Source organism: Orcinus orca, chromosome 1, assembly GCF_937001465.1.
Source record: "Orcinus orca chromosome 1, mOrcOrc1.1, whole genome shotgun sequence".
Lineage (NCBI taxonomy): Eukaryota > Metazoa > Chordata > Mammalia > Artiodactyla > Delphinidae > Orcinus > Orcinus orca.
In genome coordinates this window covers 185,628,657-185,656,188 of record NC_064559.1, presented here as the reverse complement: position 1 = coordinate 185,656,188, position 27,532 = coordinate 185,628,657, and the positions used below count along the sequence as shown (strand labels likewise).

General features: G+C 49.4%; 1 protein-coding gene across 1 annotated transcript in view; it reads left to right on the top strand.

Annotated features, from left to right (window-relative positions):
- The first annotated feature begins 8,728 nt into the window (after positions 1-8,728).
- Positions 8,729-27,532, top strand: part of C1H1orf94 (chromosome 1 C1orf94 homolog) — a 37,099-nt gene continuing 18,295 nt past the window's right edge. The window contains exons 1-2 of the mRNA XM_049695502.1: positions 8,729-9,643; positions 26,568-27,265. Of these exons, the coding sequence (XP_049551459.1) occupies positions 9,393-9,643; positions 26,568-27,265 (949 nt within the window). The 5' untranslated portion in view covers positions 8,729-9,392. The remainder of the gene's footprint in view (positions 9,644-26,567; positions 27,266-27,532) is intronic.

The following is a 27,532-nucleotide window of genomic DNA, read 5'->3' as shown; positions in this document are numbered from 1 at the left end:
TACATGCCCAGGGAAGCCCCCCTCCACCCCAACAGTTTATTTAGCCAAAAATGTCAATAGTGCCGATTTATCACTGAGAAGTGGCTGCCTAGCCAGGACTACACTTTCCAGCCCCCTTTGCAGTTGGGTGCAGTCATAAGACAAGGGTTCTAGCCCAAGGAATGTAAGCAGAAGCGGTGTGTGTGTCACTTCAAGGCTTACCCCATAAAATCCTCCCACCCTTATTCCTCCATTTGCTGGCTGGATACAGAGCATTTGGGGTCCCTAGGGGATGGCAGAGCCATGAGATGGAAGAAGCCTGGATCCCAAATCACCCTGTAGAGAAAAGTCACCCACCCGTTTGGGACACCTGAACTGGACTGTTAGGTGAGAAATGATCTTTAACAGCAAAAAGACACCAATATATTGAGGTGTGTTACAGCAGCTAGCAACACCCTCGTACACCCCTCCATGTTTTTTCTTCAGTATCATTTTCTTACTCCTCACTCATTCTTTTATTTGTGCAGCCACAAACATTAATCTGCACACCAGGCTCTGTGCTAGGTGCTGAGGAAACAGATATAAAGAAGAATAAGACATGACCATTGGTCCTCGCCTTCAGGCTATGGATAGTTTATTGGGAAAAGAGTTAAACAGCAAAGCATAATGACCCTGGGAGAATTACAGGATGTTATGGAAATGAGAAGGGCTTCTAGCTCAGCCTGGGGAGAGGGGCAGGTAAGAAGTGGTACCTTCCAGGAAGAAAGCAGAGTGGACAAATGCAGGGAGGTAGACCCAGCAAGAAGAACCTGCAGTGCTCACAGCGGTCCAGGGTGCTGGAGGGCAGGCAGGAGGGGCACCGTCCCTCTGCTCTGCGACTCCCCAGTCTCTCTGTAACTGACAGCTTTCTCTTTTGCTGCCCCCGCAGTGGACTGGGAGTTCCCTACGGCAGAATCTTCTGGAGGTCGCCTGAGCCCCTGGTGCCTGTGTGGTATCTGGCATCCTCTGCTCTTAGATGTCCTGCACGATGCTCTGCCCCAGCCTGCTCACAACTGAACTCACCTACTTCTGATCTTGCACCACAACCTGCCCCTCTGCTCGGTCCCCCATCTCAGGAACCAGCTTCCACGTCCACCCAGTTCCTGAGCCAGAAACCTGGGGGATCATTCTGGCCTCCCCTCTCACTCAGCCCCCACGTCCAGGCAGCTCCCAAGTCCTCTAAATTCTGCCTCCTTAGCGTCTCCCAGGTCCTAGCCAGGTCTCCACATCTCTCTTCTGGGTTTCTGACAGCAGCCGCATAACAGGGTCCCCCAACCCCGCTCTTGTCCCATCCAACATGTCTTCCTTTGTGCCGCTTTTCTTTTAAAACACTAACCTGATTTCACAGCTTCCCTGCCTTCCCCGGATGTTTCTTCATGGCCTACAGGGTGAAATCCAAGTTCTCTGCTAGACCTTCCCTTCCTGCCCCTGGCTGCCCCTCTCTCCTGTGCCTCCTGTCTCCCTACTGTCCACCCACAACGCTCGCTCCAGCCATTCTGAGGCCCCTGCGCTCCTGAAATGAGCCGTGCTCTCTCTCTTCCTTCCCTCTGGGCCTTTGTGCACGCTGCTCCCTCAGCCTGGAACGCTCTCCCCTCCTTCTGTGTCTGGCGTTCTCCTATTTGTCCTTCAAAACTCAGTCCAGCCATCAGCTCTTACAAGCAATCTTCACCAGTGCCATTCAGAGTGCCTGGTCATGGTGGGCCTTCAGTAGATGTTTGCTGGATGGATGGATGGATGGATGGTTGAGTAGGTGCTCGGTAATGTTTGTGGAATGGACCCAAAGGTGTCTCTCCTAGACTCCATTATCTGAATTCCTTAAAGAAATGCCTTCTCTGGGTTATGATTTAATGTTATGCTCTCTGTCTTCAGAGAACCCTGATGTGAGAAACTGACCAACTTAATGGCATTTCTGTCTTTATGAAAACAGAATTGAATATATTGCCCACTATGTCACTCAGTGTCCTTTATACAAGGACTCATGATAAATTCACACTTGGGGTTATTTCCAGGAAACATTTTGTTTCTGCAGATGAAGATGTGTATTTTCTGCTGTCAGAAAATAAAAACTCTGCCTTCCGACGTGTTTCCGTTTTTGCTTTAGCTGACAAATAGGGATACCCAGTTTTGTTACCTTATTACCTTATTGCATCCTGACCAATTCAGGGACCTGAAAGCAGCAACTCTTTCTGCTTTCTTTAGACGGAGTCAGTTCTTTTTTTTTAGATGTTGGGGGTAGGAGTTTATTAATTAATTTATTTATTTTTGCTGTGTTGGGTCTTCGTTTCTGTGCGAGGGCTTTCTCTAGTTGTGGCAAGTGGGAGCCACTCTTCATCGCGGTGCGTGGGCCTCTCACTATCACGGCCTCTCTTGTTGCGGAGCACAGGCTCCAGACGCGCAGGCTCAGTAGTTGTGGCTCACGGGCCTAGTTGCTCCGCAGCATGTGGGATCCTCCCAGACCAGGGCTCGAACCCGTGTCCCCTGCATTAGCAGGCAGATTCTCAACCACTGCGCCGCCAGGGAAGCCCCAGGAGTCAGTTCTTGCTTTATCCTTCAATGCTGTAATGTTTACTTTTTAATCTGAAAGCTGCCTCATCATCTCTAGTATAAATCTTAAATAAAGGCATACTGGTGACCAACGTCCAGGCCTGGAAGTTAGGGAAGGAAGGGCAGAACACCAAGCTTCTAGTTGAGAGGGACCCCGTACAGAGCCTCTCCAGGGATTCCTGGGGCTCCTATCACAACAGGGGTCTGGCAGGAAGGCCAAAGCAGAAGCAGAAGACCAACTGCTTTCCAAATCTGGTGCCACCTTACTGGGCCACCGCTGACAAGTCATATTCTTTTCCTCCACCAACTATGGCTTTCCTTTACCCTAACTTTAAATGGAGATCTCATCGGCCCCCATTTTTACATTAATAGCTAATAGCAACAACAGTAATCGGTATCTTTTATGGAGGGCACCAGGTACTGTGCTGAGAACGTTCATAGATGTCCCTCTTTGAAACTGTCCCCCTCCATACCTGTCTAGTGTTTCCATCCCTTTGCAGATGATGAAATGCCAGAGCTGAGCATGTGCAAAGCCACCCTTCAGTAAGTAGCAGAGCAGGAATTCAAATTCAAGTGTGTCTGCTGCCACCGCCCAAGCTCTTAACAATCTCCTCACAAATGGGCAAGGATTGGAGGCAATAATAAGGGATGAAATGCCCTGTGGAAATGGTAGGGATTGACGATGGTGCTGCCAGGAAAGAGGAATCCCAGAGCCACAGCTTTGCTTCTAGAATCCTCTGGTGTCCTTTCCAAAGTCCTGGAAAGGGCTGGCTACTCTAGTTTTTGTTTTGTTTTTTCTTTTTTGGCCTCGATGCTTGGCTTCCAGGATCTTAGTTCCCCAACCAGGTATTGAACCCAGGCCCCCGGCACTGAAAGCCCAGAATCCTAACCACTGGACCACCAGGGAATTTCCAGGGCTGGCTGATCTGAAGTCAGGTTCAGTTCCTGGGACAACGTCCAGGGGAGGCCCATTCACATGACAGATGGCTGCACCCTCCTCTCTTCCTCCTGTTCTGGGGTTTGTCCTTTAAGAAGCCTGCCTGCAGTCTCCCTATGCATGGGGCCCCCTCTGGGCGGTTTGACCCTGTAGGCACAATCCACTCTAGGCAACATGTCGCTTTAGGCATCATGTCACTGTCCTTTTCAGGGTCCTACAAAAAGTCTGAGGCCTGAAAATGTTATTATTATTAGTTCCACGATACAAAGAAGAAAACTGCAACATTGAAATCAGTAAATATTTAATTAAATGTTAAATGTACCATTATGTCAACTTCATTAACTGTTGAATTTAGTAGTCATAAGAATTTCATTACATCTGATAACAACTGGTAGGTTGGAGTTTTCTTACTGCACAAGATCTCCCAGGTAGGCACCAAGATTGGTGAGAAATCATAGCTGACCATAAATTAAATAAATTATTCGTGGCCAAAAATTTGCAAAAGCAAAATGGCAAAAAAAACGTTCAATTTTCCTTTACATTTAAAAAGAGATATTTATGGTGAGAGCTGGGTGTTGAAACTATGTTAGAGGACGGACAGGGCCTCCACAAGTAAGCTGTGAATCACCAAAGAACGTAGGCCGTGCCCACCTTTCTGAGTTCTCTGTCCTAGCTGTGTCTGTGTCTGTGATGGAAGCCACGTGAGGAGAGGCTTCGGCTGGAGAATAGGTAGGGAGAGCTGTCTCCTCCTGAGTCTTTCCTGGTTTCAAATAGAAAAGCAAGAATCCCAGAATCGTAAATAATGAGAGCTAACATTCATTGGGTACGATGCATATGCCAGACTCACTATTCTAAGCACAGCTCGTGTATTATCTCAGTTGCCACAAAACAACTCTATGAGGTCAGTGTTTTATTATCCCTATTTCACAGATGAGCAAACTAAGGCATAAAGAGGTGAAACAACCTGCTCAGGGTAATAGGGGTTCACAAATTGAACCCACTGTTCAAGGTGCTGAAGGTAGAATAGTGAAACCTGGTGCCTGTCTAGTTTAGAGCTTGAAGCGAAGGAGTCAATGGTCCTGGACACCATTTCACATGCTGGGCACAGGGTATATCAGTTTTCCCCACACCTGCTGTGTAGCAGGCACTTCTGGAATGCTTTGCTCCCTTCCTGTGACAATGTGTAGGCTAGAGGTGTTATTCATCTCCTAGCCCTGTGCCTTGCACAATTTTGGCCATGGTTGGTGCTAAAAAACGGACAAAGCCTAGAAAGGCTTAGTTGATGATTTTAGTCCATTCCTCCATCACAAAGCAAATTTCCCCAGTACAGCTAAAGTTCTCCCTCCCTACGCATAGCACAGAAGATGTTATTGAGAAACTCCAGTGGCATGCACTTCAATGTAATCAACAAGGAAACTAATATACAGCACTTTTAGGTGTCTCTTGTGTGCCGGGTGTTGTTTTAGGGGTTTTCCGTTTGTTAAATAATTAAGTAGTAATAGGGCATTTACAATAATTCTACAAAATAGATATTCTTTATTGTCATCCCATTTTACAGATGAGGAGACCAAGTGTTATGAGCTGCATGGTGTCCCTCCAAATTCAGATGTTGAAGTCTTAACCCCTAGTGCCTCAGAATGTAAGGTACTATTTGGAGATAGGACATTTAAAGAGTGGTTAAGGTAAAAATCGGGTCTTTAGGGTGAGTCCTAACCCAACATGACTGGTGTTCTTATAAGAAGAGGAGAGGGCTTCCCTGGTGGCGCAGTGGTTGAGAGTCCGCCTGCCGATGCAGGGGATGCGGGTTCGTGCCCCGGTCCGGGAGGATCCCACATGCCGCCTAGCGGCTGGGCCCATGAGCCATGGCCGCTGAGCCTGCGCGTCCGGAGCCTGTGCTCCGCAACGGGAAAGGCCACAACAGTGAGAGGCCCGCATACTCCAAAAAAAAAAAAAAAAAGAAGAGGAGATCAGGACATAGACATGCACAGAGCAAAGACCGTATGAAGACACAGGGTGAAGATAGCCGTACACAAGACGACAAGAGAACCTTAGGAGGAACCAACCCTGCCAACACCTTGATCTTGGACTTGTAGCCTCCAGAACTGTGAGGAAATAAATTTCTGTTGAGTAAGCCACCCAGTCTGTGGTACTTGGTTGTAGCAGCTCTAGAAAGTGAATACACCAAGGCATAGAGTAACTTGCCTAAGGATACATTGCCAGGAAACATGAACTCAGAATTTGAACCCAGGTAGTCTGGTTCTAGAGTCTATGTGTTTTTCAATAATGAAAGTGTTCTCTGTGCTGTCCATAATGGTAGCCGCAAGCCACGCGTGGTTCTTGAAATGTGGCTAATGTAACTAAGGAACTGAAATTTTAATATTACTTACATTAAAATTAAAACAGCCACATGTGGCTAGTGGCTACCAGATTAGATGTGGTTTGCTTATACTGGCTCTAAGTACTCCACTTAAGTATTTTTTCATTAAAGCATAGTTGATGTATAATATTATATAAGTTACAGGTGTACAATATAGTGATTCCCAATTTTTAAAAGTTATACTCCATTTATAGTTATTATAAAGTATTTGCTATATTCACTGTGTTGTATAATAGACCATTATAGCTTATTTTATACCTAATAGTTGGTATCTCTTAATCCTCTACCTCTATAATGCCCCTCCCCCCTTCCATCTCCCCACTGGTAACCACTAGTTTGTTCTCTATATCTTTGAGTTTGCTTCTTTTTTTGTTATATTCACTCGTTCATTGTATTTGTGCTTTTTAGATTCCACATGTAAGTGACGTCATACAGCAGTTGTCTTTCTCTGTCTGACTTATTTCACTGAGCAAAATGCCTTCCAAGTCCATCCATGTTACTGCAAATGGCAAAATTTCATTCTTTTTTTATGGCTGAGTAGTATTCCACTATATATATATATATCTTCTTTATATATATAATCTTATATATAAGATTATATATAATCTTATATATATATATATCTTATATATATATAATTTTATATATAATCTTATATATATCTTATATAATCTTTTTTATATATATATATATATATCTTCTTTATCCATTCATCTGTTGATGGACACCTAGGATGCTTCCATATCTTGGCAATTGTAAATAATACTGCTATGAACATTAGGGTGCATGTATCTTTTTGAATTAGTGTTTTTGTGTTTTTGGATATATATCCAGGAGTGGAATTGCTGGGTCATATGGTAGTTCTACTTTTAGTTTTCTGAAACACCTCTATACTGTTTGCCACTTAAGTTTTTTGCAGACTCTTCTAGATACCTCAGCTCTGTGTTCCAAGAAACACACCCCTGTCTTTGTTCTCTATCCCTGGTGTATTGCGTGTTTTGTTCTGTTTTGTTTTGCAATCCTTGGCCCCTGTTGCCTAGTCTCCTGCCGAAGGGGAGAAAGAACAGAAGGAATGAGTGAGCTGGCTAACTTTCCAGAATCCTGTGGCCTGGGCAGCACAGGGTCGTTGGTGTTCTGCTCTAAGCATAGGTGTTAGCCAACCAAATGCCAAGCAGCACAAACACTGAGTGACATTTTCAGAACTATTAATATTTCATCAGAAGTGATCACTTTGCCTTTAAATGCACTGTCTTAAAAGGTTTTCTACATTCTTAACTATAATTTTATTCAGTCTAGGTCCTCAGAATTTTCCCCAAAGGAACACATCTTCAATTTTATAATGAAAATCAAAGGGGAATCAAGCTCGGATTTCAAAATTTAGAGTCAACATTTCCAGGAACTCAGGCCCTCTGTAAAGAGCAAGGTTGTGTATGGGGCACCTATGGTATGCCAGGCACTCCGTACAGTATGCCATGAATTCATCCAGCACAGATTTATGAAGTGCCTACTATGTACCAGAAATGTGATCTTCCTAATAATTTTTAACACCATTTTACTAAAAAGGACCCCTCTCATCCTTCTGCTTCATCTCCAATGTTACCTTACCTACGCTAAGTGGCCTGCCTGCATGGTCATCTGATGCTGCCTCCTCTTCTCTCCCCATTGCCTCACTTTGTTGGTTAGTTTCCATCAGAGCCCTTATTTCATCTGTAATTATTACTTACTTACTTGCTCTGCTAGTTGGCGATCTATCTCCCTCCACGAGAGAATATAGGGTCCATGAGAACAGGAACCATGCCAGTTTCGTTCACCTTCATGCTTTCTCACTGTCCCGCAACTCACCAGCACAGATACTCATCAGTATCTGGGGAATGAATGAAGGATGGGAGAAGCGAAGACAGTTGTTAGGGTCACACAGCTAGTAAGGGGCAGTGTCAGGATTCAACCCTACATGTACAGGCTGCCATCTCGTCTATTCGCGTCCAGGCTTCTTTCTTCTTTCCTGTCCGTCCTCTTGCTCATCCTTTACTGGGGAAACATTGGAGGAACAACCATTGACTCCTGGGGCTAGAGAGCCCCGGGCAGACGGAGGTCCCATGTTGGTTCCGAGTTTAAGGAAGCCCCTCTAGTGTGGGGCGGAGCCCACTGAGCAGCAAACAGTTAGCTTAGACCTTCTCTCTGCACCTCCGCCCACCCTGGGGACCGCTGAGCCCAGCGCTGGAGAAACCAGTCTGTATCAGTAGCCTGGGGTGCCTGGGTTTGAACCCCAGCTCCCCGCTTCCTAGTGGGCCTTGGACACACCCCTCTAGGACTTTGAGACTCGGTTTCCTCAAATGTAGAACAGTAATACATAACGGTACTAAATTCAAGGCCGAGCGCTTGGCACATGGTAAGCGCCTGGTCAAAGGGCAGTTAGGGGTGAAATCAGTGATCCCCGGGCAGGGACCGGCAGGCGTCCAGGTGGGTACTGAGGAGCCCGCGGCGGGGCGAGCCGGGGCAAGGTGCCCTTGACCTCTAATGGGGGAAAACGCTCTGGGGTCCTCTGGCCCCCGCCCCCACCCCACCGGAGGGCCTGGGGCACAGAACGAACGCAGGGCGCCCCGCGCACCGAGCCGTTGAGTTTCAAACCCAGCGAGGAATTCCAGCGCTGGATGGGAAGGGGGTGGGAGCCACCGGCACTGCAAATCGGCCCCAGCCCCCCGCGGAGACAGCGCCCTTTTAAGGCTTTGGGACCCTTCCCCGGTCCACCCCGCAGCCCAGGGAAGGGACCGTGGCAGGTGTCTGCTGGGGGCGCCGGGACGGGCGCTGGGCACTCGGGACTGTTCCTGTGGGCAGTGGAGCGGCCAGGAGAGGGGGACTGGAGGGGGCGTTGGGGCGAGCAAGGCGGGGCTCGGCCGGGCGGGGGCCGTTGGCCCTCGGTGGGCGCAGGGTCCCTGGGAAGGCCCAGTGAGAAACCGATGGCGGGATCCCGGATCCCGGTGCCTAGCAGTGTGCCAGGCCCTCACCAGGTCATCCCCCACGCTTAGCCAGCGATGATGAGCTGAGCCCCGGGCGCTGCCAGGAGTCAGGGGCCGGTGGCAACGGGAGAGTGCCAGGGACTGTGGGGAGAGCCAGCCCTCCCCTTCCAGCTGTTCCCAGATGTCATTCTGCCTGCCCAGAGACCTGGCTCCTGAGCTCAGGGGGATTCCACGGTTACTAAGCTACTGTATTTTATTGACTTTTAAATCTTTTCTTCTAAGGGAGAAGGGGATGGGGGGCAAAAGTCAAGAAAGAGCAAATAAAAACAAATCAAAATAAGTACCCCCTCCCCAAAAGAAAGCTGTCCTCCATCCATCACTTACACACAAATCGAAGGCCTCTGAACATAGTCACCTTGCTGGACCAGCAGCTACACAGAACTGACCTCCTGCTGCCCCATCCTCATCTCCCTTTCTGGTGAATGAGGGGTGGTGGTAGACAGTCCCCCGTCTTCGAGCCCTGGGTGGACAAAGGGGCTTCCGAAAAGAGAGGAAGAGGATGGCCAGCGGGAATGGTCTGGCTTCGTCCTCAGCCCTGGTGGCCAAGCGCCCCTCCGCCCTGGGCCCGTTCCCCAGGTACATCTGGATCCACCAGGACACACCCCAAGACAGCTTAGACAAGACTTGCCATGAAATCTGGAAGAGAGTTCAGGGCCTGCCCGAGGCCTTGCAGCCCAGGACCTCCAAGGAGCAGCTCTCTGCCCCCATGGCTGGCACCCCAAGAGACAATGGCCTCAGCTTCCAAGAAGAGTGAGTGTCCCCTTACGTGACCCAAGGGAGGGGGGAGGAGATGAGGTCTAACCCTCTGGGGGAGTGTTTTGACCTGTTGTTCAGTCTGGTTAAACCCTAAAGGCTGTGTACTTTTCCTCCACCCACCATGGTCCTCTGTCCAATAGAGCGTTGACTGGGATGCTGAAGTTACCTGAGTGAAGGGCCAGACCAGGGCTGTATTTCTGCTGCCTCTGTACCAGCCCACTCGGGACATTTCTCGTCTAAAGGCATTGGCAACTCCAAGGTAGATCTGAGGACCTTGAAAAACCGCCCTAGCCAGGGCTGAAGGCTAGAAGTCCGTGGCTTTCCCCAGAGGCAACTAGAAGATCCTTCTCCCCCGCCGCCCTCAAAGGCTAGGCATTGGCACAGATGAGTCTGATGGTTTTAAACCACATCTGGGATTCCCTAATACAGGCAGCAGCTGTCCCATTCAGCCTGCATAGAAGCCGCTGCGAGAGCGCACATCAAAATATTTACTGGGAAGGCACTGACATATTCAGAGGACATAACAGAAAATTAAAGTGCAGGAAGATGGCTGTAAATAGCCCATTTCCTGGATGGGAAATCCTGTGTCTGGGAAACACAGAGCTAAAAGTTTCTCCCCCAGGGCAAAGTTGGGTAGATGTTGTTGGGGACGGATATTAGAAAGGAGACTGAGGAACAGAGAAGAAGAAAGGACCTCGTTAGGAAAAGCGAGTAAATCCAGCGAGTTACTAATGCCACCCTTGAGCGCTTGCTTACTGCTTTGCATCTTCAAAGTGGGCTGCAAACATTAATTAATCCTCCCAGAGTCCCTATGAGGCAGGTATTCGCGTCCCCATTTTACAGATGGATTAAGTGTTAATAATTAAGTGCTAATTAAAGACTAAGTGATAATTAAGTGTTGCCTCTTCCAACACATGCTCCAGCTCAGCTCAGAGATGCTCTGGAGTGGGGCAACCCTGCAGGCAATTATGAGCTGAGTCTGGTTTCAGGGATTTCTATGCAAGAGCTAAGAAAGGCAAAGCGTAACTGCTCCCCAGTTCTGCACTCCATGCTGACCCTTTTTGGGCTTATTTACTTGCTACACATGAAGGCGAAAGGCACTTTGGCTGTTATTGCCTCCCCTGCCCCCTGCTCAGCAGTGCACGGCTGGGATGGGAATGGCCTGTCTACAGCCAAAATCCTGCTGTCCTGCCCTCCGCTGGCACTGAGACCCTCTCCGCTGCCCACTGCCATCTGTTCTGGAACAGGGCCTTGGAGGGGGCCTGTGGGGCTCTGCTCAGCTCTCAATGGCCAAGGAGCTGATTGGCCACTTTGTGGACCAAGGGTCAGTGGCAATTTCCAGTAGATTGCACCCTCTCTGCCAGGTCACACGGAGTTAATGGAAACAGACTCTACTTCCAGTCTGCACTTGGCCGAAAACTGAACTGGCACACCTTTGGCCAGTCGCTTAACTCCATTTGGCCTTAATTTTCTCATCTGCAAATGGAGGATGATATGCCCTGCCTTGTCCATCTCAGAGTTGATAATGAGGATCGAATACAATGGGGACAGGAAACTGAAAGCTACGTTATTCCAGTGAGACTGTCCCTAAATGCAATTCTCAGGGTTCAGGGGTTTTGGTTGCTGTTTTTGTTGCCTTCAATCTGGGGTTTTCACATGATGCTCACAGACCTTAGGGTGCTTCAGGGACAACCTGGAGTCAAGTGTCCTGGTTGCTGGGTCCCGATCCCCACATCAGCCAGAGCTGTTCGGCTTTTATGGGTTTTTACTTACTGAAGTTCTGAGTAAAGGCTGCATTTGAAAAAAGGGTTCTGCTATGAGAAAAGAGCTAGGAAACCATTGCCTTAGATGAATAAACGATATCATAATCGTGCAGATATCAACCAAGTAGAGCACAGTGAGCTGTTCTTGAAATAAAGGCAGCTGCAATGGTGGAATCAGATAACTCTGGTTGCAGATCGCATTTCAGCCCTGTGCCAGCTGTGGGACTTGTTTAATTAATGTGAGCTTCAGTTTCCTCATCCGCCAAGTGGAGATGATTACTATGCATTTCATCGGGTTGTTGGGACGATTAAATGGGATATTTAAACATTCCTGGTAATAACTAGGATTTGTAAAAATTCCTTGTAATAATGATGATGATGATTTCCTTAAGCCCTACAATTATTACATGAAGTGGGTACTATCTTAAACTCCCCCTCTTTTTACTGTTTGTTATGCAAATGTTCAAACACATAAAATAGTATAATGAATGTCTGTCAATCAGCTTCATTAATTATTGACTTTGGGCCATTCTTGTTTCAATTCCTCCCTCCCCTATTTTTCAATCAGATCCTTTTTACAGGTGAGGTAACAGGTTTGGTGGGGTTCATTTCTCTGTCTGAGGTCCTACAGTTAGGAAGTGGTGGAGTTTCAGGAAACAAACCCAGGACCATCTTAGCCACTACGTGATAGAGTTAGCTGCCTTCTCCTAGAAATTAAGGCATCTTTTTGGAGACTCAAAATATTCGGCAGTCCCATGGTCTGAGTGATCACACGTAGATAACAGATTTCAAATCCGGGGAGCTGTCCAGCATATTTGTGGATGGCTTCAGGCCCACAAGATAACCTCTCAGCTAATCTGCCTACTGTTTAATTTTGTAAACCCAGTTTGGGTTTTGGAGATGCTAACTGCTATCAGGGCAGGTAGATAAGTAAGCTCTAGAACTCTTGTTAGCCAGATTTTTTTTTTTTTTTTACTTTGTCCCCATATGTCATAGAAACCCAGACATTTCAAGTTTGAAAGGGATCTTGAAGGCTATCTTCTGCTGCTTGAATCCCTTCCTCGACATCCTTGCCAAGTGGTTATCCACTTGTACGCTTTCGTAGATGCAGAGCTCACCACTTCCTAAGGTAGCTCCTTCCTTGGCTATGAACCCTGACTGTCAAAAAACCATTTTCTTCCTGTGCTGAAATCTGTCTCTATCAAACTAAGACCCAGTGATCTGGAGTCTGCCCTTAGGGCTCCAAACCAAATCTATCCCCGCCTTCCTCTCAATAACCCTTTAGATATTAAAAGATGGCAACAACACTCCTCCTAGGATTTCTTGTTTTCACAAGCTGAGTATCTCTGTTTTTCTAAGTTTCCCTTCATGTACCAACTTGGTCAGTTTCTTGCCCACACTGCTGGTCCCTGGGGCAGTGCAGCAACTAGAACCAAGTACAGTAATCCAGGTGTGATCCAATCCAAGCAGGTTGGATACTCCCCATCTATACTCTGTATTCCTGTTAATGGCAGTTAACACCACATTCACTTTTCTCCACAAGCCAACTTCAGCCTATGGACACATTTTGAGTTCATTCATTCATTCATTCACTTATTCATTCAACAAGTATTTATTAAGCATCTACTATGTGCCTGGCTCTGTGCTAAGAGCTAGTGGGATAGAGCTGTAAACCAGATGAGATCCTGCCTTCCTAGAGCTTACATTCAAGTAGGGGAGAGAAACAGAAAATAAGTAAATAAAAGAGTATGATCACTGTAGAATGGGAAAAGAACTGGTATTCTAGTTGGAAGAAACCAATAATAAACACATAAAAATAAACCAAATAATTTCACCTAGCAGAGAGTGCTCTGATGGAAATAAAACTGACTAAAGTACTAGGGGGACCTCCTTTAGACGGGGTGGTCAGGGAAGGACTCTCTGAGTAGAGGCGGTCATTTGAGCTGAGACCTGGACGCCAAGAAAGAGCCAGTCAGGTGAAGATCTAAGGAAGGATGTCCAGGCGGAAAGGAGAGAAACCACAGAGACTCTGAGATGTGAGTGGGCTCAGAGAGGGACAACGCGGCTGGGGTGTGGTGAGTGATGCAACGTGGCACAGGGTGACACCAGAGACAGTCAGGCAAGGTCTCAGAAGGCCTGGAGGACCACAGTAGGCAGTTCACATTTGATTCTCCATGCTATGGGAGACCTTTGGAGGTTTTTAGGAAGGGGGTGTAACACGATCACATTCACTAGGTTTTAAAGATGTCTCCAGCTGCTGTGTGGAGATGGTTTGTTAGACAGGTGAGAGAGCAAGTTGGGAGACCTCTGGGAAGATGCTACAATAGTCCAGATGAGCACAATGGTGATGATGGCTAGACCAGAGTGATTGCAGTGAAAATGGAAAAAGTGGGGGATTCAGCATGTATTTTTTTTTTAAGTCAGGAGATGTCACATTAAAGTCTCCTTTTTTTTAAAAAAAATTATTATTTATTTAATTTATTTTTGGTTGCGTCAGGTCTTAGCTGCAGCACGCGGACTCTCTAGTTGAGGCACGCAAGCTCAGTAGTTGTGGTGCATGGGCTTAGTTGCCCTGCAGCATATGGAATCCTAGTTCCCTCACCAGTGATCGAACCCACGTCCCGTGCATTGGAAGGCGGATTCTTTGCCACTGGACCACCAGGGAAGTTCCTTGGCGTGTATTTTGAGAGGAGTCAAAAGAGCCTGCAGATGGTTTTGGGCACACAGATAGTGACATCACAGCTGAATTGAGGTTTTTGGCTTGAGCACTGGTTGGACAGTGGTGCATTTGTCGAGGTGGGGAAGAAATGGGGAGAAATGGGCTATGGGAGAGAAATCAGTAGTTCTGTCTAGTGTCAATTAAACTCCAGACTCTTGTTCAGTTATCTTTTACTTAGTCTTAAATTTGGGCTGAGAGAATTGTGGAAAGCCACTTACTGACTCACATTCTAGGATTACCTATTCATTCAATCCCCCTGTTGCTAAAACTTCACAGCCTTAGAATGGGGGTTTTGGATTTGCCGTTGACTCCATTGCCCTGACTGTGAAATGGCATTTGTTCATTCCCTCATTTATGGATTCATTCGACAAGCATTCACAGTTGCCTTCTGGGTGGCAGGTCCTGTGCTGGGTCCCAGGGATGCAGAGATAAGTAGGACAGAAGCCCATCTCTCTGAGAGCTCCCAGTCTAGTGGGTGGGACAGACACAGGTCCATGTGACAGCAATGATGTTCAACAAATATTTATTGTGCATGCCTGACAAAGTGTGAAAGCAATACAGTGGTGAAAAAGATGGGGACAATCTCTGAGCTCCTACCTGGACCTTCGGTGTCTTGAGGAGGGCAGATCACGCATATTAGGTTAAAAGTCGGGAAGAAGTGCTAGTGCTGTGGGAGCACAACGAGGGGACGCGTGACCTGGGCTTGGAGCTCAGGGAAGGCTTTTTGGAGGAGGCTGGGGGAGGCGAGCTGGAAGGTCATCCTGAGCCAGACCCAAGTAGGAGGATGAGTCTACAGAAAGAAAGGAAATCTATTTAAGCATTTAAAAAACAGAAATGATTTCCTGACTGGCAGCCTTCTGAGGTATTATCGGTCGCATGAAGGAAGAAGGCTGTTTTGCACTTGCTCCAGTAAATTTTCACTGTTTGCACCCATCGGCCAGCCCTCCAGGCAGGAGAGCCACTGGGACTTGGAACCCAACGTGCTGCCTTGTTTGAACTGTTCTCCCAACAAACCAGTCCTTTGTTGCTACAGTTATTAAAACAGTAAGAGAGCCACCTTTCCGCTCTCATCCACCCCCATGCGGTTTCCTATCATCCCAGGGAGCTTCCCGTCCTTCCCTGCGCTTACAGGACTCATTCTGGAGGCTTTCTTCTCAAGACTCAGCTCAGGAAAAATGGGACGAATCCTGCTTTTTTGGAAAAGTTGCTTGGACTACATCCCCACTTTTATTTATTAAAAAATTTATTTTTTAAAAAACTTGAAACCTAGTGATGGGAGTGATGAAGACAAGACTCACACGTGGAAACTCGGACTGAGGCCCTAGAGCAGAAGCCAGTTCTGGAGACCCTTGGAGTCTAATGCTCACTCCAGGCTAGCATTTGCTCCCCTTGGAGGGGTCAAACCCCTCTTTGAGAATCTGAGGGAAGCTACCGTACACCCTTTTGCCTGAAACACATCCTCACATCCCTTGACATTTTAGAATGTCAGAAAACCCCAGGCCCCGGGTTGGAATGCTTTTCTCATGGACACTTAGGTGTCCCCTTCCCTTAAGCTTCCCAGGGCTGGGTCTCAGCAACTACTATGACCCCAATCACATTGACATCAATGCATCCTCCATCCTGGTTGTCAAGTGAATTAGTGCACAAATAGTGCTGCAGATAGAGGTTCAAGGCCCTTGACCCTTCTCTCCTCCAGTCTCCTTACACGTCTGTCAGTTGCCTTCATGATGGTTTTTGATTCCCTGCTCCCTTGCAGGTCTCTCTTCTGCCATTTTCAGATCGTCTCCTCTTACTGTGCCTGGTTCCTTTCCCTCTTGGATGTCCTTCGCCCTTTACCAGCTTCATCTCCCTGAAACACATCAACAGCACTGCTCAGGCATCTTCCACGGCTTCCTCATTGTCTTCTGAACCCCCTGACCTGGTCTTGAAAGAGTCTCTGCAGTTGGCCCTCCCTACATCTCTCGGTGCACACCTGGCTGCTTTTCTCCAGACTCTCTGCAAACCAAGATGCGCCACAAGCAGGTGCACATTCCCTTACCTTGGCTCAGGTTATTTCACTCCCAGGAATGCCTTTCTTCCACCTCTCTCTGTCTACTGAAACCTTCCCCATCCTTAAAGACCTGGAATTAGTGTATCATTCTGTCAATTTTTCACTGCTCACCCCATTTAACATTTCTCCTTCCTCCCTCTTCCACGTTCCTTTTTTAAAATTTAAATAAACAATTATATCCCCTCTCTTTCCTAAGAGTTTAAAGGTGGCTTAGATAACAATAAAATAAGGAGTATCCCAGTATACTTCCTAGCTGTCACCAAATTGCTCAAACTTTCTGTGCCCCATTCTTCTCACCTGAAAGATGGAAAAAGTCATAGTGACCAGCCTGAAGGACTACTGTGGAGGTTAATGAAAGAATGTGTGCAAAGTTCATACAGCACCTGGCAGAAAATAAGGACTTCAAGTTCATCATCTTCGTCCTCACCCTATTATCATTACTATCAAGGACAAAATGGCAAGGGTTCAGTAATCAAGAATGGTATGGGGAGAGGAGACTTATGTACCAGAAAAGCTAAGCTAAGGAAAAGTATTCAGTGGAGGCCAGCGTGTTGCTTTGAGACTCTAGGCAGCTGGGGCAAAAAATGGGAATATACCAGTTAGTTTCTGTAACTCATATCATCTAAGAAGAGAAAGCAGAAGAGGTCATCAGGAGAGATAAATCCTTCCTTAGCTCTGAGGACCCAATGGTAGGGGTCTTTATAGGTGGGTAATAGAAGGGAAGAGTCAGTTTATAACCAGCTCTTGTGTTGACCGTTGGCCAGAGGGGAGGACACGAAGTCCCAGTGGGATGTGTCAACGCCACTCTGGCATAGGGTTTCTGATGAGGTGGTCATCTGGCGTGTATTGTGTGCTGCCGGTGGCGACAGTCTTTCTTCCCCCACCTGACCACGGCTTCTTAAGGGCAAGGGCTATGTCTTACTCATCATTGTCTCCCCAGCGCCCAGCCGAGTTCCTGGCACTCAGTGGCAATGCAGTGTGTATGAATGAATGAGTAAGTGAATGATAGATGAACCATAAAAATGCCACTGCAAGGAGAGTGAGGCCCAGAGGTTGCCAGGATCCAAACCAGACGTCACAATCATCAGAGGAAGCATTGAGTGACGTAGGGACGGGATATCAGGAAGCCAAGACATTGCAAGGTCTTTTCCTCCTTCTGCCTTAAGCTTAAGAAGGCAACTAACATTTTCTTGAGCACCTAATACGTGCCAGGCTCTGTATTTCAATTTTCTGTTTATCACATTGTCTTAGCAACCCTTCCCAGTTGATGGTCAATATTATTCCCATTTTACAGATGAGGAAGCTGGGGCTCAGAGAAGTTAGGCAACTTGCCCAGAGTCATCCAGCTTGGAGGGGGCAGAACAAGGATAGGGTCCTGGTGAAGCTTTAAGACCAGAGCTCTTTCCCTACCCCAGGAGCCATTCAGAATAGCCCTTCCTCCTTTTGCTTAATACTGGGAACCATGAGCAGTGAAGGGAAGATGAATCATGATTAACATCCCACGTCCCGTGTCCCCCTTTTTAATTTAATTTTATGGTTTTGGGAGCCGTGTCACTGGTTGTAGGAGCCTGCAGAGATGGGCCACCGGTGGTTTGGTTTAATCCCCTTTTTAATATCTTTGTTGCAACGTTCTTTCCAATTCAGCTCCCAAGTCACATTTAAAAAATACCTCTTCCTTAGGGTAAGCCTTCTCTTATTAAACAGATTCAAATGAAAAGTTTTCAAGATAATTTGAACAATAAAAATCACTCTGTAGCTCCTAACCGAAGCTCCTTTATTGCTGTATTTATTCCTCAGTATTTCTTGTCTCATTCCCCAGCTCACTGAATCCTTCATCCCCCAGACCTTCCAGTCCGAGTCTCAACCCCTGCCTGCCTCTGTGTACTCCTTTCTCTCCCCTCCAGACAGATGGAGGGTCAGGGAGGGGGCAGAGTGGGAGCTCTCACTTCCACCTGCCAATCTGTCTTAGAAGACTGTCCCACCTGCCCTGAGGGACAGGCGGGGGTGGGGAGGGGAGCTGAAGTGTCTGAAGGGAAATTCACACCTGCATGTGTGTCCTCAAGTGCATCATTTGTACCAGAACTGCAGGCCTTGGGGCAGAGGGTGGAGGAGGGATCCTGGCTCAGAATGCAGATGCCTGGGCCCCATTTTTGACCAACTGAACTGCCATTTCCCCAGGAGTGCCCAGGGAATCCGCATTTGAAACAAGCACCACAGGGGATTCCTGTGCATATTTGTAGGAAGTTCTCTGATACTTTGGGGGTCAAAGATGATGGAACCTTAGGCTTCAAAGGTACACCGCTTTGAGAAAGAGGTGTTCCAAAAAAAGCATGAAGGAAGGAGATCGACCGTTTTTGTGCTCTAAGAGGATGCCAGGGACATTGTAAAAATGGACCCTACTCTGTGTGAAGGCCTTTGCTAAGAAATGAGATGAACTTCTAGCCCAGGCGTGGCATTCGGGCAGCTGAGGGATTTCACAGTGTCTTCTCCCTTAACCCCGGGCGATGTCAGCATCCCCACGGTGCAGGTGACTGCAGTTTCAGCCACTTCCCGGCTTCCCACCCCCAGCCGGCCAGGCCCTGGGCTGCGAAGGGTCAGCGGGCCTCTGGGCACCGCACATCTCTCCGTCAGAGCCGCTAACATTTGCATAGCGCCTGTTACAGTTTACCAAGCGCTTTCACATTCATCATCTCACTTAATCCTCACGCAGCCTGGAAAGCGGAGGAGGGAGGGGGTGGGAATCAGAGTTTTCTGAAGGCCCGCTGCCCACCACACCCCCACCAGAGAAGGGCCAGCAGGTGGAACTCAGTGGCTTTCCAGGTACCTTTGGGACACAGGTGCACAGTCGCCTGGGATGGCAACTGAATCTGCAGTTTCTCTCAACTGCCCCTCCCCCCTCCCCCCCCCCAGACTGAAAACAGTTGGCCCAGTCCCCTCAGGCTGTGAGATAGGGGAAGCCGCCCTCCTTCCCCCTTTCTTTCTTCCCACTGGGCTTCTACAAAGCTATGGCGGTGGTGTGTGCCTGGGTGGTGTGGTGAGGTGTGTGGGCATGGCTGTGGTGTGTTTGCGTGTGTGGGTGTGTGCACGTCTGTGGTATGTGTATGGGCATGGTTGTAGCATGTGTGTGTGTGCATGGCTGTGGTGTGTGCGTGGTTGTGTGTGTGTGTGCACACAGGTGTGTGTGGTCGTAGCACAGCTGTGTGCCTGGGTGTGTGTATGTGCGTTGGTGTGTGTGTGTACATGGCAGTGCTTTATGTGTGTATGCATATGCGTGTGTGTGTGTGCACAGCTGTGGTATGGGTGTGTGTGTGCACATATGGGTTGGGATATGTGCATGTGCACGTACGTGACTGCTGTGTGTACACACATATGTTGGTGTGTACGTGTGTGCAGGGTATGGTGTGTATACCCAGGGCAGTTCAGTGAATCCTAGCTCTGGAGGAGAGGAAAGATGAAGACACCAGGTAGCTTTGACAGAGGTGGCTGTGTCCCTTCCCTCCACATTGGGCAGGGACCATCCTGGGTGCTGTGACATAAGCTCCAGGGGCATTGAAGATGGGTCCCTGTTCCCCAAGCAGACAGGAAGACCCAGAAATGTCCACCAGCCTTGGTCAAGTGAGGATGGGGGCCGATCGGGGGATGATGACTTTAGCTTCTTCATTTAAAAACTGTGATAACTGTATGTCTCTGTGCCCGTTAGCTTTTGATAAACAATAGTCCCTTGGTATCTACAGGGGATTGGTTTCAGAATGTCCATGGATATCAAAATCTGCGGCTGCTCAAGTCCCTTACATAAAATGGCGTCGTATTGGCATATAACCTACACACATTCTCCCGTATACTTTAAACCATCTCCTGATTACTTATAATACCTCATACAATGTAAATGCTATGTAAAGAGTTGTACTGTACAATGTAAATGCTATGTAAGTAGTTGCCAGTGTGCAGCAAATTCAAGTTTTGCTTTCTGGAACTTTCTGGAATTTTTTTCCCAGTATTTTCCATCCACGGTCGGTTGAAGCCACCAGTGTCGAACCTTTGAATACGAAAGGCCGACTGTGTAACAAACCACATCAAAGTTTAGCAGCTCAGCACCACAGCTTCCTACTTAGCTCCCATTTCCGTAGTTGAGCAGTCTGGGCTGGGTTCCACTGGGTGGTTCTTCTGGGAGAGGCTTGGGTGGGCTTGGCGGGACGTGCCTCGTGCCCACCCACACATCTGCAGTGTCTGTCGTCACCCAGGTCTGGCTAGTCAGCTGAGGACCTTGAGGTTTTTCTCCACGGGATGTGTTATCCTCCAGCAGACTTTCCTGGGTTCGTCTATGTGGAGGTTGCTGAGTCCCAGGAGAAACAAGAGGTTAAGCCCTAATGCCCAAGCACTTTCCAAATCTCTGCTTTGTTACTGAACCAAGGTGCATGGGAACTACCATAGGGTCAAAACTGTAATTGGTCCTCACACCACCCCACTGGGGCTGCTGTGGGAACTAAAATGAGAGTTTTGCATGGGGAGCGTTTTGCACAGTGCCTAGCTGGTTAGTTCATTCTCCGTAGATGCTCATCCTTCTGATTTTGTGAACTAGAACCTGAGGTTTAGACATATTAGACAGCTTGCTTGAGGGCTGGCCTCCATTAAGCAGTGGGAATCCAGTTTCTGCCTCCTTGCAGGCACTGAGCTTTTTTTTTTTTTTTTTTTTTTTGCGGTACTCGGGCCTCTCACTGTTGTGGCCTCTCCGGCTGCGGAGCACAGGCTCCGGACGCGCAGGCTCAGCGGCCATGGCTCACGGGCCCAGCCGCTCCGCGGCATGTGGGATCTTCCCAGACCGGGGCACGAACCCGCGTCCCCTGCATCGGCAGGCGGACTCTCAACCACTGCACCACCAGGGAAGCCCCAGGCACTGAGCTTTTTAGCCGCTCTGCTCTGCTGCCCCACCCACGCAGACACGTGAAGTCGGCCTCACCCCCAGCCAGGAGGTCAGTCTCCCGATGGAGCCAGAGCCCTTCCCTTGCTTCGGTCTTCAACCACCCATGTTGCCTGGGCACCGGGCCTGGGTACCGTGTTTGTCATCAATCTGAAATGCCATAGTGGGAAGAAAATAGTTGTTTTGGTGTCCTCTTCCAGCACTAACAATTTTCTGCTTGCATTTTTCTGTTGTTTGGCTCAGATGAATAGCAGTTTTCATCTTTGCTCTGTGTTATCATGAACACAGAACTGCTGTCGGGGAGCTAACAGCATGCTTGCTTAGTCATTATTCTGGGAAGGGGTGCCAGCTAGTCAATAGCCTTTATTTTTATACGACTCTATACACTGCAAATGCAGAAATGATGCGTGGTGCCCGTGTACAGAGTCGTCATCAGACACCTATCATCTCCGGAGGTGGGCAAAGCAGAGGTAGTGGCAGCAGCTGGAGCCCCAGCACCAATTCTGACTAGCTTCCTTTGTCAGCGCCCGGGAGTTGGGTTAACGGCCCCGAATGATTCACTGTGATAGAGTCTGTGGCAGATTTTATGCTTTTTACCAACTCAAAGCAGAAAGCAAATAGCACGGGAGAGGTGCCAGCGTCGGCAAAACTTCTTAAGAAGAGAGGAAGGAAGATAGATACCAGGAAACGCGGGCGGGCAGGCTCGACGTGGAGCCCAGCAAAGTTGTTGGGAGAGGGAAAAATCCGTGAGCCCCAGAGTGGTCGCTAAGAGTTGGGCGGGGTCTGTGTGGGTTCTGCTGTGGGACTGACTTACAGGGGTTGAGAGTTCTTAGGACCTTGCCAAGAAGGCTGGTCAGTGTCATCCGGTCAGCTCACAGGGGTGCCAGGCCCAAGGTGGGACATGAGATGGAAGGCCAGAAATAGAATCAAATCCAGGCAGCTTGCAACCATTGAAGGAGTTGGGCAGTCTTTGGCCACACAACTCTTGATTTCAGGAGTTTCAAGAAATGGACAAGGGTAAAGACAAGTTCGTGGGCCAGTTTATTCATTTATTCAACAAATCCTTACTGAGCTGGAGGTATGTGCCCAACACTGCTCGAGGTCCTGAGGCCTCCGTGGTGAACAAGATACAGTCCCTGCCCTCAGGGAGGATGAGTTGTTGTAGGGAGTAAAGACATAAAAAAGTACTATATGATGGTGATAAACACTAGGAAGAAAATAAACAGATTGATGGAGCATAGAGTGCCTAGTAAGAGTCAGTCAAGGGATGATCTAGCATCCAAAGGAGGTGCAAAGGCCCTGGGGTTGGAAAGAACTTGACATGCCAAGGCGTATTTATAAGACCAGAGTGGCCAGAAGAAGAGGAGTCAAAGCAGGAGGGGGTAACAGGGCCACTTTGTGGGGTGCCCCGGGGGGTCAGAAAGGAGTTTGGATTTTTAGTCTATGTGTAGTGAGAATTCACATAAGGGTTTAAGTGGGGGAATGGTTTGATCTAAGTTCTAAGAATGTCTTAGCTCTGCAGGCATGCAGTTTTCTAGAACAGAAAAGAGCAAACGAATCTTGTTTTCTTGGGGCTGGAGAGGGCAGTTAGGGGAGACCCTTGCTCAGAGACCTGTAATTGTGTGCATTACACACAATTACACACACACAGTGTAATTGTGTGCTGAATCTTGACTGCAGCAAGGTATTTGATAAAGGCTGTCTTGGAGAAGTGGAGATGGGATGCTAGTGACTGGATTGATTTATTCCCCCAAAGTGTTGATCCAGGATTACTGGCAGACTGGGGGCGGGGGAGGGTTTCCAGCAATGTCCCTAAGGCTCAGCCCTGGCCTCCCTCTCCTTCAACATTTCTATTCATAAATTGGTGGGGGACCCAGAAGGCGTGCTCATGAGACATGCAGCTGACACAGAGCTGTCAGGGACAGCTAATGCCACGGATGACAGGCTCAGGATTCGCCGTGATGATCCTCCACAAGCTGGAGTGAGGGGATGATCCTAGCCATATCCCTGATTGCATTCAGATTGGGGAACAAAGCCCAGCCACAGAGCAGGGGCCGGTGGACCTCACTGCAGAACCATCCCTGGAAAAGAAGCCGGGTTGGGGTAGGAGGAGGTCAGGAAATCAGCCGGACCCGGCAGCATCCTCACACCAGTCGCTTCACTTTCTCAGCGACAAGGTCCTTCGCCCCTTTCAGGCTCACTTTTCCCATCTCTAAAGGGAGAATGATATTGTCTATTGCCCAGGGACGTGGAGAGGATTAAACGCAAGCATATATGTGGATGCCTAGCTTCCAGTCTGGCCTGTAGTGGATTCATGGCAGATGCAAAGGAAATAGGAGTTTGTAGAGGCTGTCTTGGGGAGGGCCAGGTGCTCCGGGCCAGCCTTTCAGGGACACATGGGGGACCCACAGCCAGGGTGGGCCCCTCTGTTCTTAGCACTGCCCTGCCCCTTCTGGGAATGCCAGCTTCCTAAGAGGCCCATTGACCCCCATGATGTGTCCAGAGGAGAATGACCGGGGAATATGAACAGGGGTTCACACTCAGCCCCTGCTGGGTCCTCTCTGCCAGCCTGGCTCCCGGGTGGGGGAGGGGTAGGAGTATTCTCTCAGGTGCAGAGAAGGGACTGCCTGTGGGATGGCTTTTGGTACAGGGACCTCGGGCCCTGTGGGTCTTTTAGAAGCTGCTTTGACTTCTCCTGGGAGCTGATACTTTAAAGGATTCAGTGGTGAGACTTTTGTGTGTACGTCTATTATAGAACATTTTTATTTTAGAAAAAAAAACAACAACGAGAAACCAAACACAGACAAAAATAGAACAACTAGTATGTGATGAACCCATGTACCCCTCACCCAGCCTTAGCCATGATCAACATAGGGCCAATCTTATTTTATCTATTCCCCCCGCCCCCATCTTTTCCTTCCCCTTGCTAGGTTAAGTTTAAAGCCAATTCCAGACATAATGTTACCTGTAAATACTTTAGTATGTATCTATAAGAGATAAAGACCCTTTTTGTTGTTGTTTAAATATAACCACAATACCATTATCCCAATTTTTAAAAATTAACATAGTTGAGGAATTCCCTGGCGGTCCAGCAGTTAGGACTGTGCGCTTTCATTGCTGAGCACCCGGGTTCGATCCCTGGTCAGGGAACTAAGATCCCGCAAGCCTGGCGTGGCATGGCCAAAAACAAAAAACAAAAAAATAACATAATTGTGGTGAGTCTTTCCAATCCAGAAGATCTGCTGGTACATAACTTGCTTGGCAAGTTTGGGGGCAGGCACGGGAGAGACAAAAACTGGTCCCTCAAGTATCTGGTTTCTGTGACTCGAGACTCCCCTGTTGCCTTTGAGGGTGATGATTGACAGTCTCTTTATTCCAGGTGTTCCCAGGGACACGGCAGGAGAGGGGGGCCAATTTATAGACCGAGTCTAGAGTGAGAAGGAGGAAAGGATGGGAATAGGAGAGAGGCCAGGGAAAGAAGGGGAGAACAGAGTGGACCGCCTTGCCTCATACACGGCTTTGATGGCCTCCGGGATCTTCCAGGGCCAGCCTGCTCCCACTCTGCCGCTCACAGCCACCGTGTACCCAGGGCTTCCTTGGTGCGTGTCCATGCTGAGCCTGCACAGGGGTTACTGCACCAAGCTCTCATCCCACCCAGCGTCTGGGCACTTGTAGTGTCATATCCATGTCACAGGTGTCATACCCTCATCACAGGGGAGTCCCTGAGTTTCCAGGATTTGACGTGAAATACGCAGAGGTGCCCGATTCTGACCTCGGTCTGTTTGGCTGGAGTCTGCTTTTCCTGGCACCTCTCTCAGCTGCCAGGCCTGGGGAGACCACATGGGGGGCTGGTGGTCAGGAGGCATTGGTTGCCTCGGTTGTTAGAACAGTGACAAACTCCCAAGTTTTAAACTCTTCCCTGTGCTTTCCAAGTGCCCTGGCTACCCAAAACCTTTTCCAGGACCCTCTGGGCTTCATCAGGACCCAGCAACTAAGGGGTTAATACCCAGCACAGTAGGCAGTGGCTGGTCGTCAGATGTGGAGACTGTCCCCGGTTCTATGTGTGATAACTGAGTCATTTTGTGCCTGCACTGCACGTGTGTGTGTGCGCGCGTGTGTGTGTGTGTGTGTGTCCACGTGCGTGTGCCCATACACAGAACATTACCAGGAAGGACCGTCCCTGCTGGGCGCATTCCCCAGTCATTATTTTCGGGGCTGACTCCACCCACAGAATGCGTTGTCAGCGCAGGAATGTGCACAGGGCCTCCCCAAAGCGCCTCTCACAAGGAGCTTTAGTTTTTCCCTCTGCCTCTTTTTTGCCATTTTCACCACCTTCTACCAGCGGTAGAGCATTGAGCAGTTTCCAGAATGCTCTGTGTAGGCCACCTCATCCACCCTTCATGGGAACCCATCCAGGAGGGATAGCAGATGGTTCTAAGCTGGGTGACCATGGTCCTCCTGGGAGTGCCAGGGAGGAAGTTTCCCCCTTGCCAAGGAGGCTGGCGTGGCAGGCTGGGCCACAGGCTAGGCCAGCAGGATTGCTACCCTGTCCCACACCTGGAGAGAGCCAGCAACCAGGAGCCTAGCGTCCACGGGACCATCAGGCCCCATCAGGCTGGTGCTGGCCGCCAAGGGTCCAGGCTGGAGCTCCCGGGGTCTGAGGTGCAGGTAGAGGCCAGTGTTTAGATACAGGGAGATGCTTGTGAACCTGTTCAGGGATCAAGAAATTGTCAGTGCTCCCAGGAAGTGGGCCCCAGTCTGTGGTCTGGTCAGAGGGCCATGCCAGCCAAGGTGGACATGGGCATCCCCGGAGCCACTGTGCAGATTTCAGGACCAGGGGCCCAGCCAGGCTGACGGAAGTGTGGACATACTAGCTGACACGTGTATTGCCCTTACCGTGCCAGACATGGTCTGAGTGTCTCTATGATATTCCTGTTCACCAAGAGAGGAGACCAAGGTGCTGAGCAAGGGGCCCAGGATCACATAGCTGGGAAGTGACAGAGCCGGGCTGTGAGCCCTGAGGTCCCCTGCTCTCACTCAACCATCCTACAGGGCATCTGGGGGCTTCCCAAGACTCAGCCCCAGCACTCTGGATGCCACGCTCAGAGCTGTCGGCTCCGTCCTGTCCCCTTTGCTGCTGGTCTTTTATTGCTTCCGGTCCTGAGCATGACTGAACAGGGAGAGATGGACAGAATTAAGGCTCAGCTCACTCAGCAAGATATAGTATTGGGAGAGGACCCAGGCATCCCGATTCCCAGAACCAAGCTCTCGGTACTGTGCCCACGGGTGTGGTATAGAAACCCCTTGGAGTCCACTGATGGTCCATTTTCTCTCTTAAAAAAGCAATAGGCTTCTCACACCTGGAGGCGTGTTTCCTCCATCCCCTTTCCTTGGGGCCTGTGCCCTGCTGCACAGCCACCCTCAGGGAGCTGGCACTAAAGCCCTCTGTCTTTCTGACCTGTTTGCAGGCCTCCGGAACTCACCAGCGGCAGAGATGAGATCTCCTTGCTGGTGGAACAGGAGTTCTTGAGCCTCACCAAAGAGCACCTCATGCCGGTCACAGAGAGCTCCGGGGAGCTGAAGGCACCTGGCAGCTCCCTCGAGGGGCCCAGGCAGCCGGCTCCCTGCCTTCTTGTGCCTTCGCTGGTGGCGGGCAGCAGTGAACGCCCAGCAGCCTCCATCACTGCCGGTTACAAGCTCCTGGAGCCAAAGGTGGCAGTGCCCGTTATCGGCAGCCGGCAGGACTGCAGTTCTACCATGTCTATGGTCACAGGCACCCTGCGTACTGCCAAGGTCAAGAGTGCCAAGGGGACAGAGGACAGGGGCAACAGCCTGGGGGCCTCCAACTCGGAGATCAGCAAGCTCCTGGCTCAGTTCCCACTGAAGTCCGCGGAAACGTCCAAGGCCCCCGACAACAAGACGGTGTTGGAGGAGAGCACGGCCATCAAGGACTTCCTGCAGAGCAGCATGTTCAGTGGCCCTGGACCCGGGGAACCCGCGGAGCTGGGCCCATTCCTGCTGCCAACTCCCCCGCCTCCTCCAGCGCCTCCCGACAAGCTCGATAAGCCCCCCAGACTCCCTGCTCAGAGGAAGCAGCTGCCAGTGTTTGCCAAGATCTGCTCCAAGCCCGAGGCTGACCCTGCCATGGAGGGGCACAAACTGATGGGTGAGTGGGGCTGGGGGCAGGGCTAGGGAATGGGCCCGCAGGGGAAGAAACAACTTACCGGGCTGCGTCAGGCACATGCAACGTCTTTGCGCAAAGTAGGATGACGTGGCCTCGCTGGCGAGCACAGTGCCCCGGTACAGGCTGTTTTCAGTCCCCACAGGCCTCCTCTGTGGATGTCCGTATACAGGGCACAACTCTTGTAAGCAGATACAGTGGCTCTGAATCCAATGTGGCTTGGGAAGAGGGAGAAGCCCATCTGGTAACTGA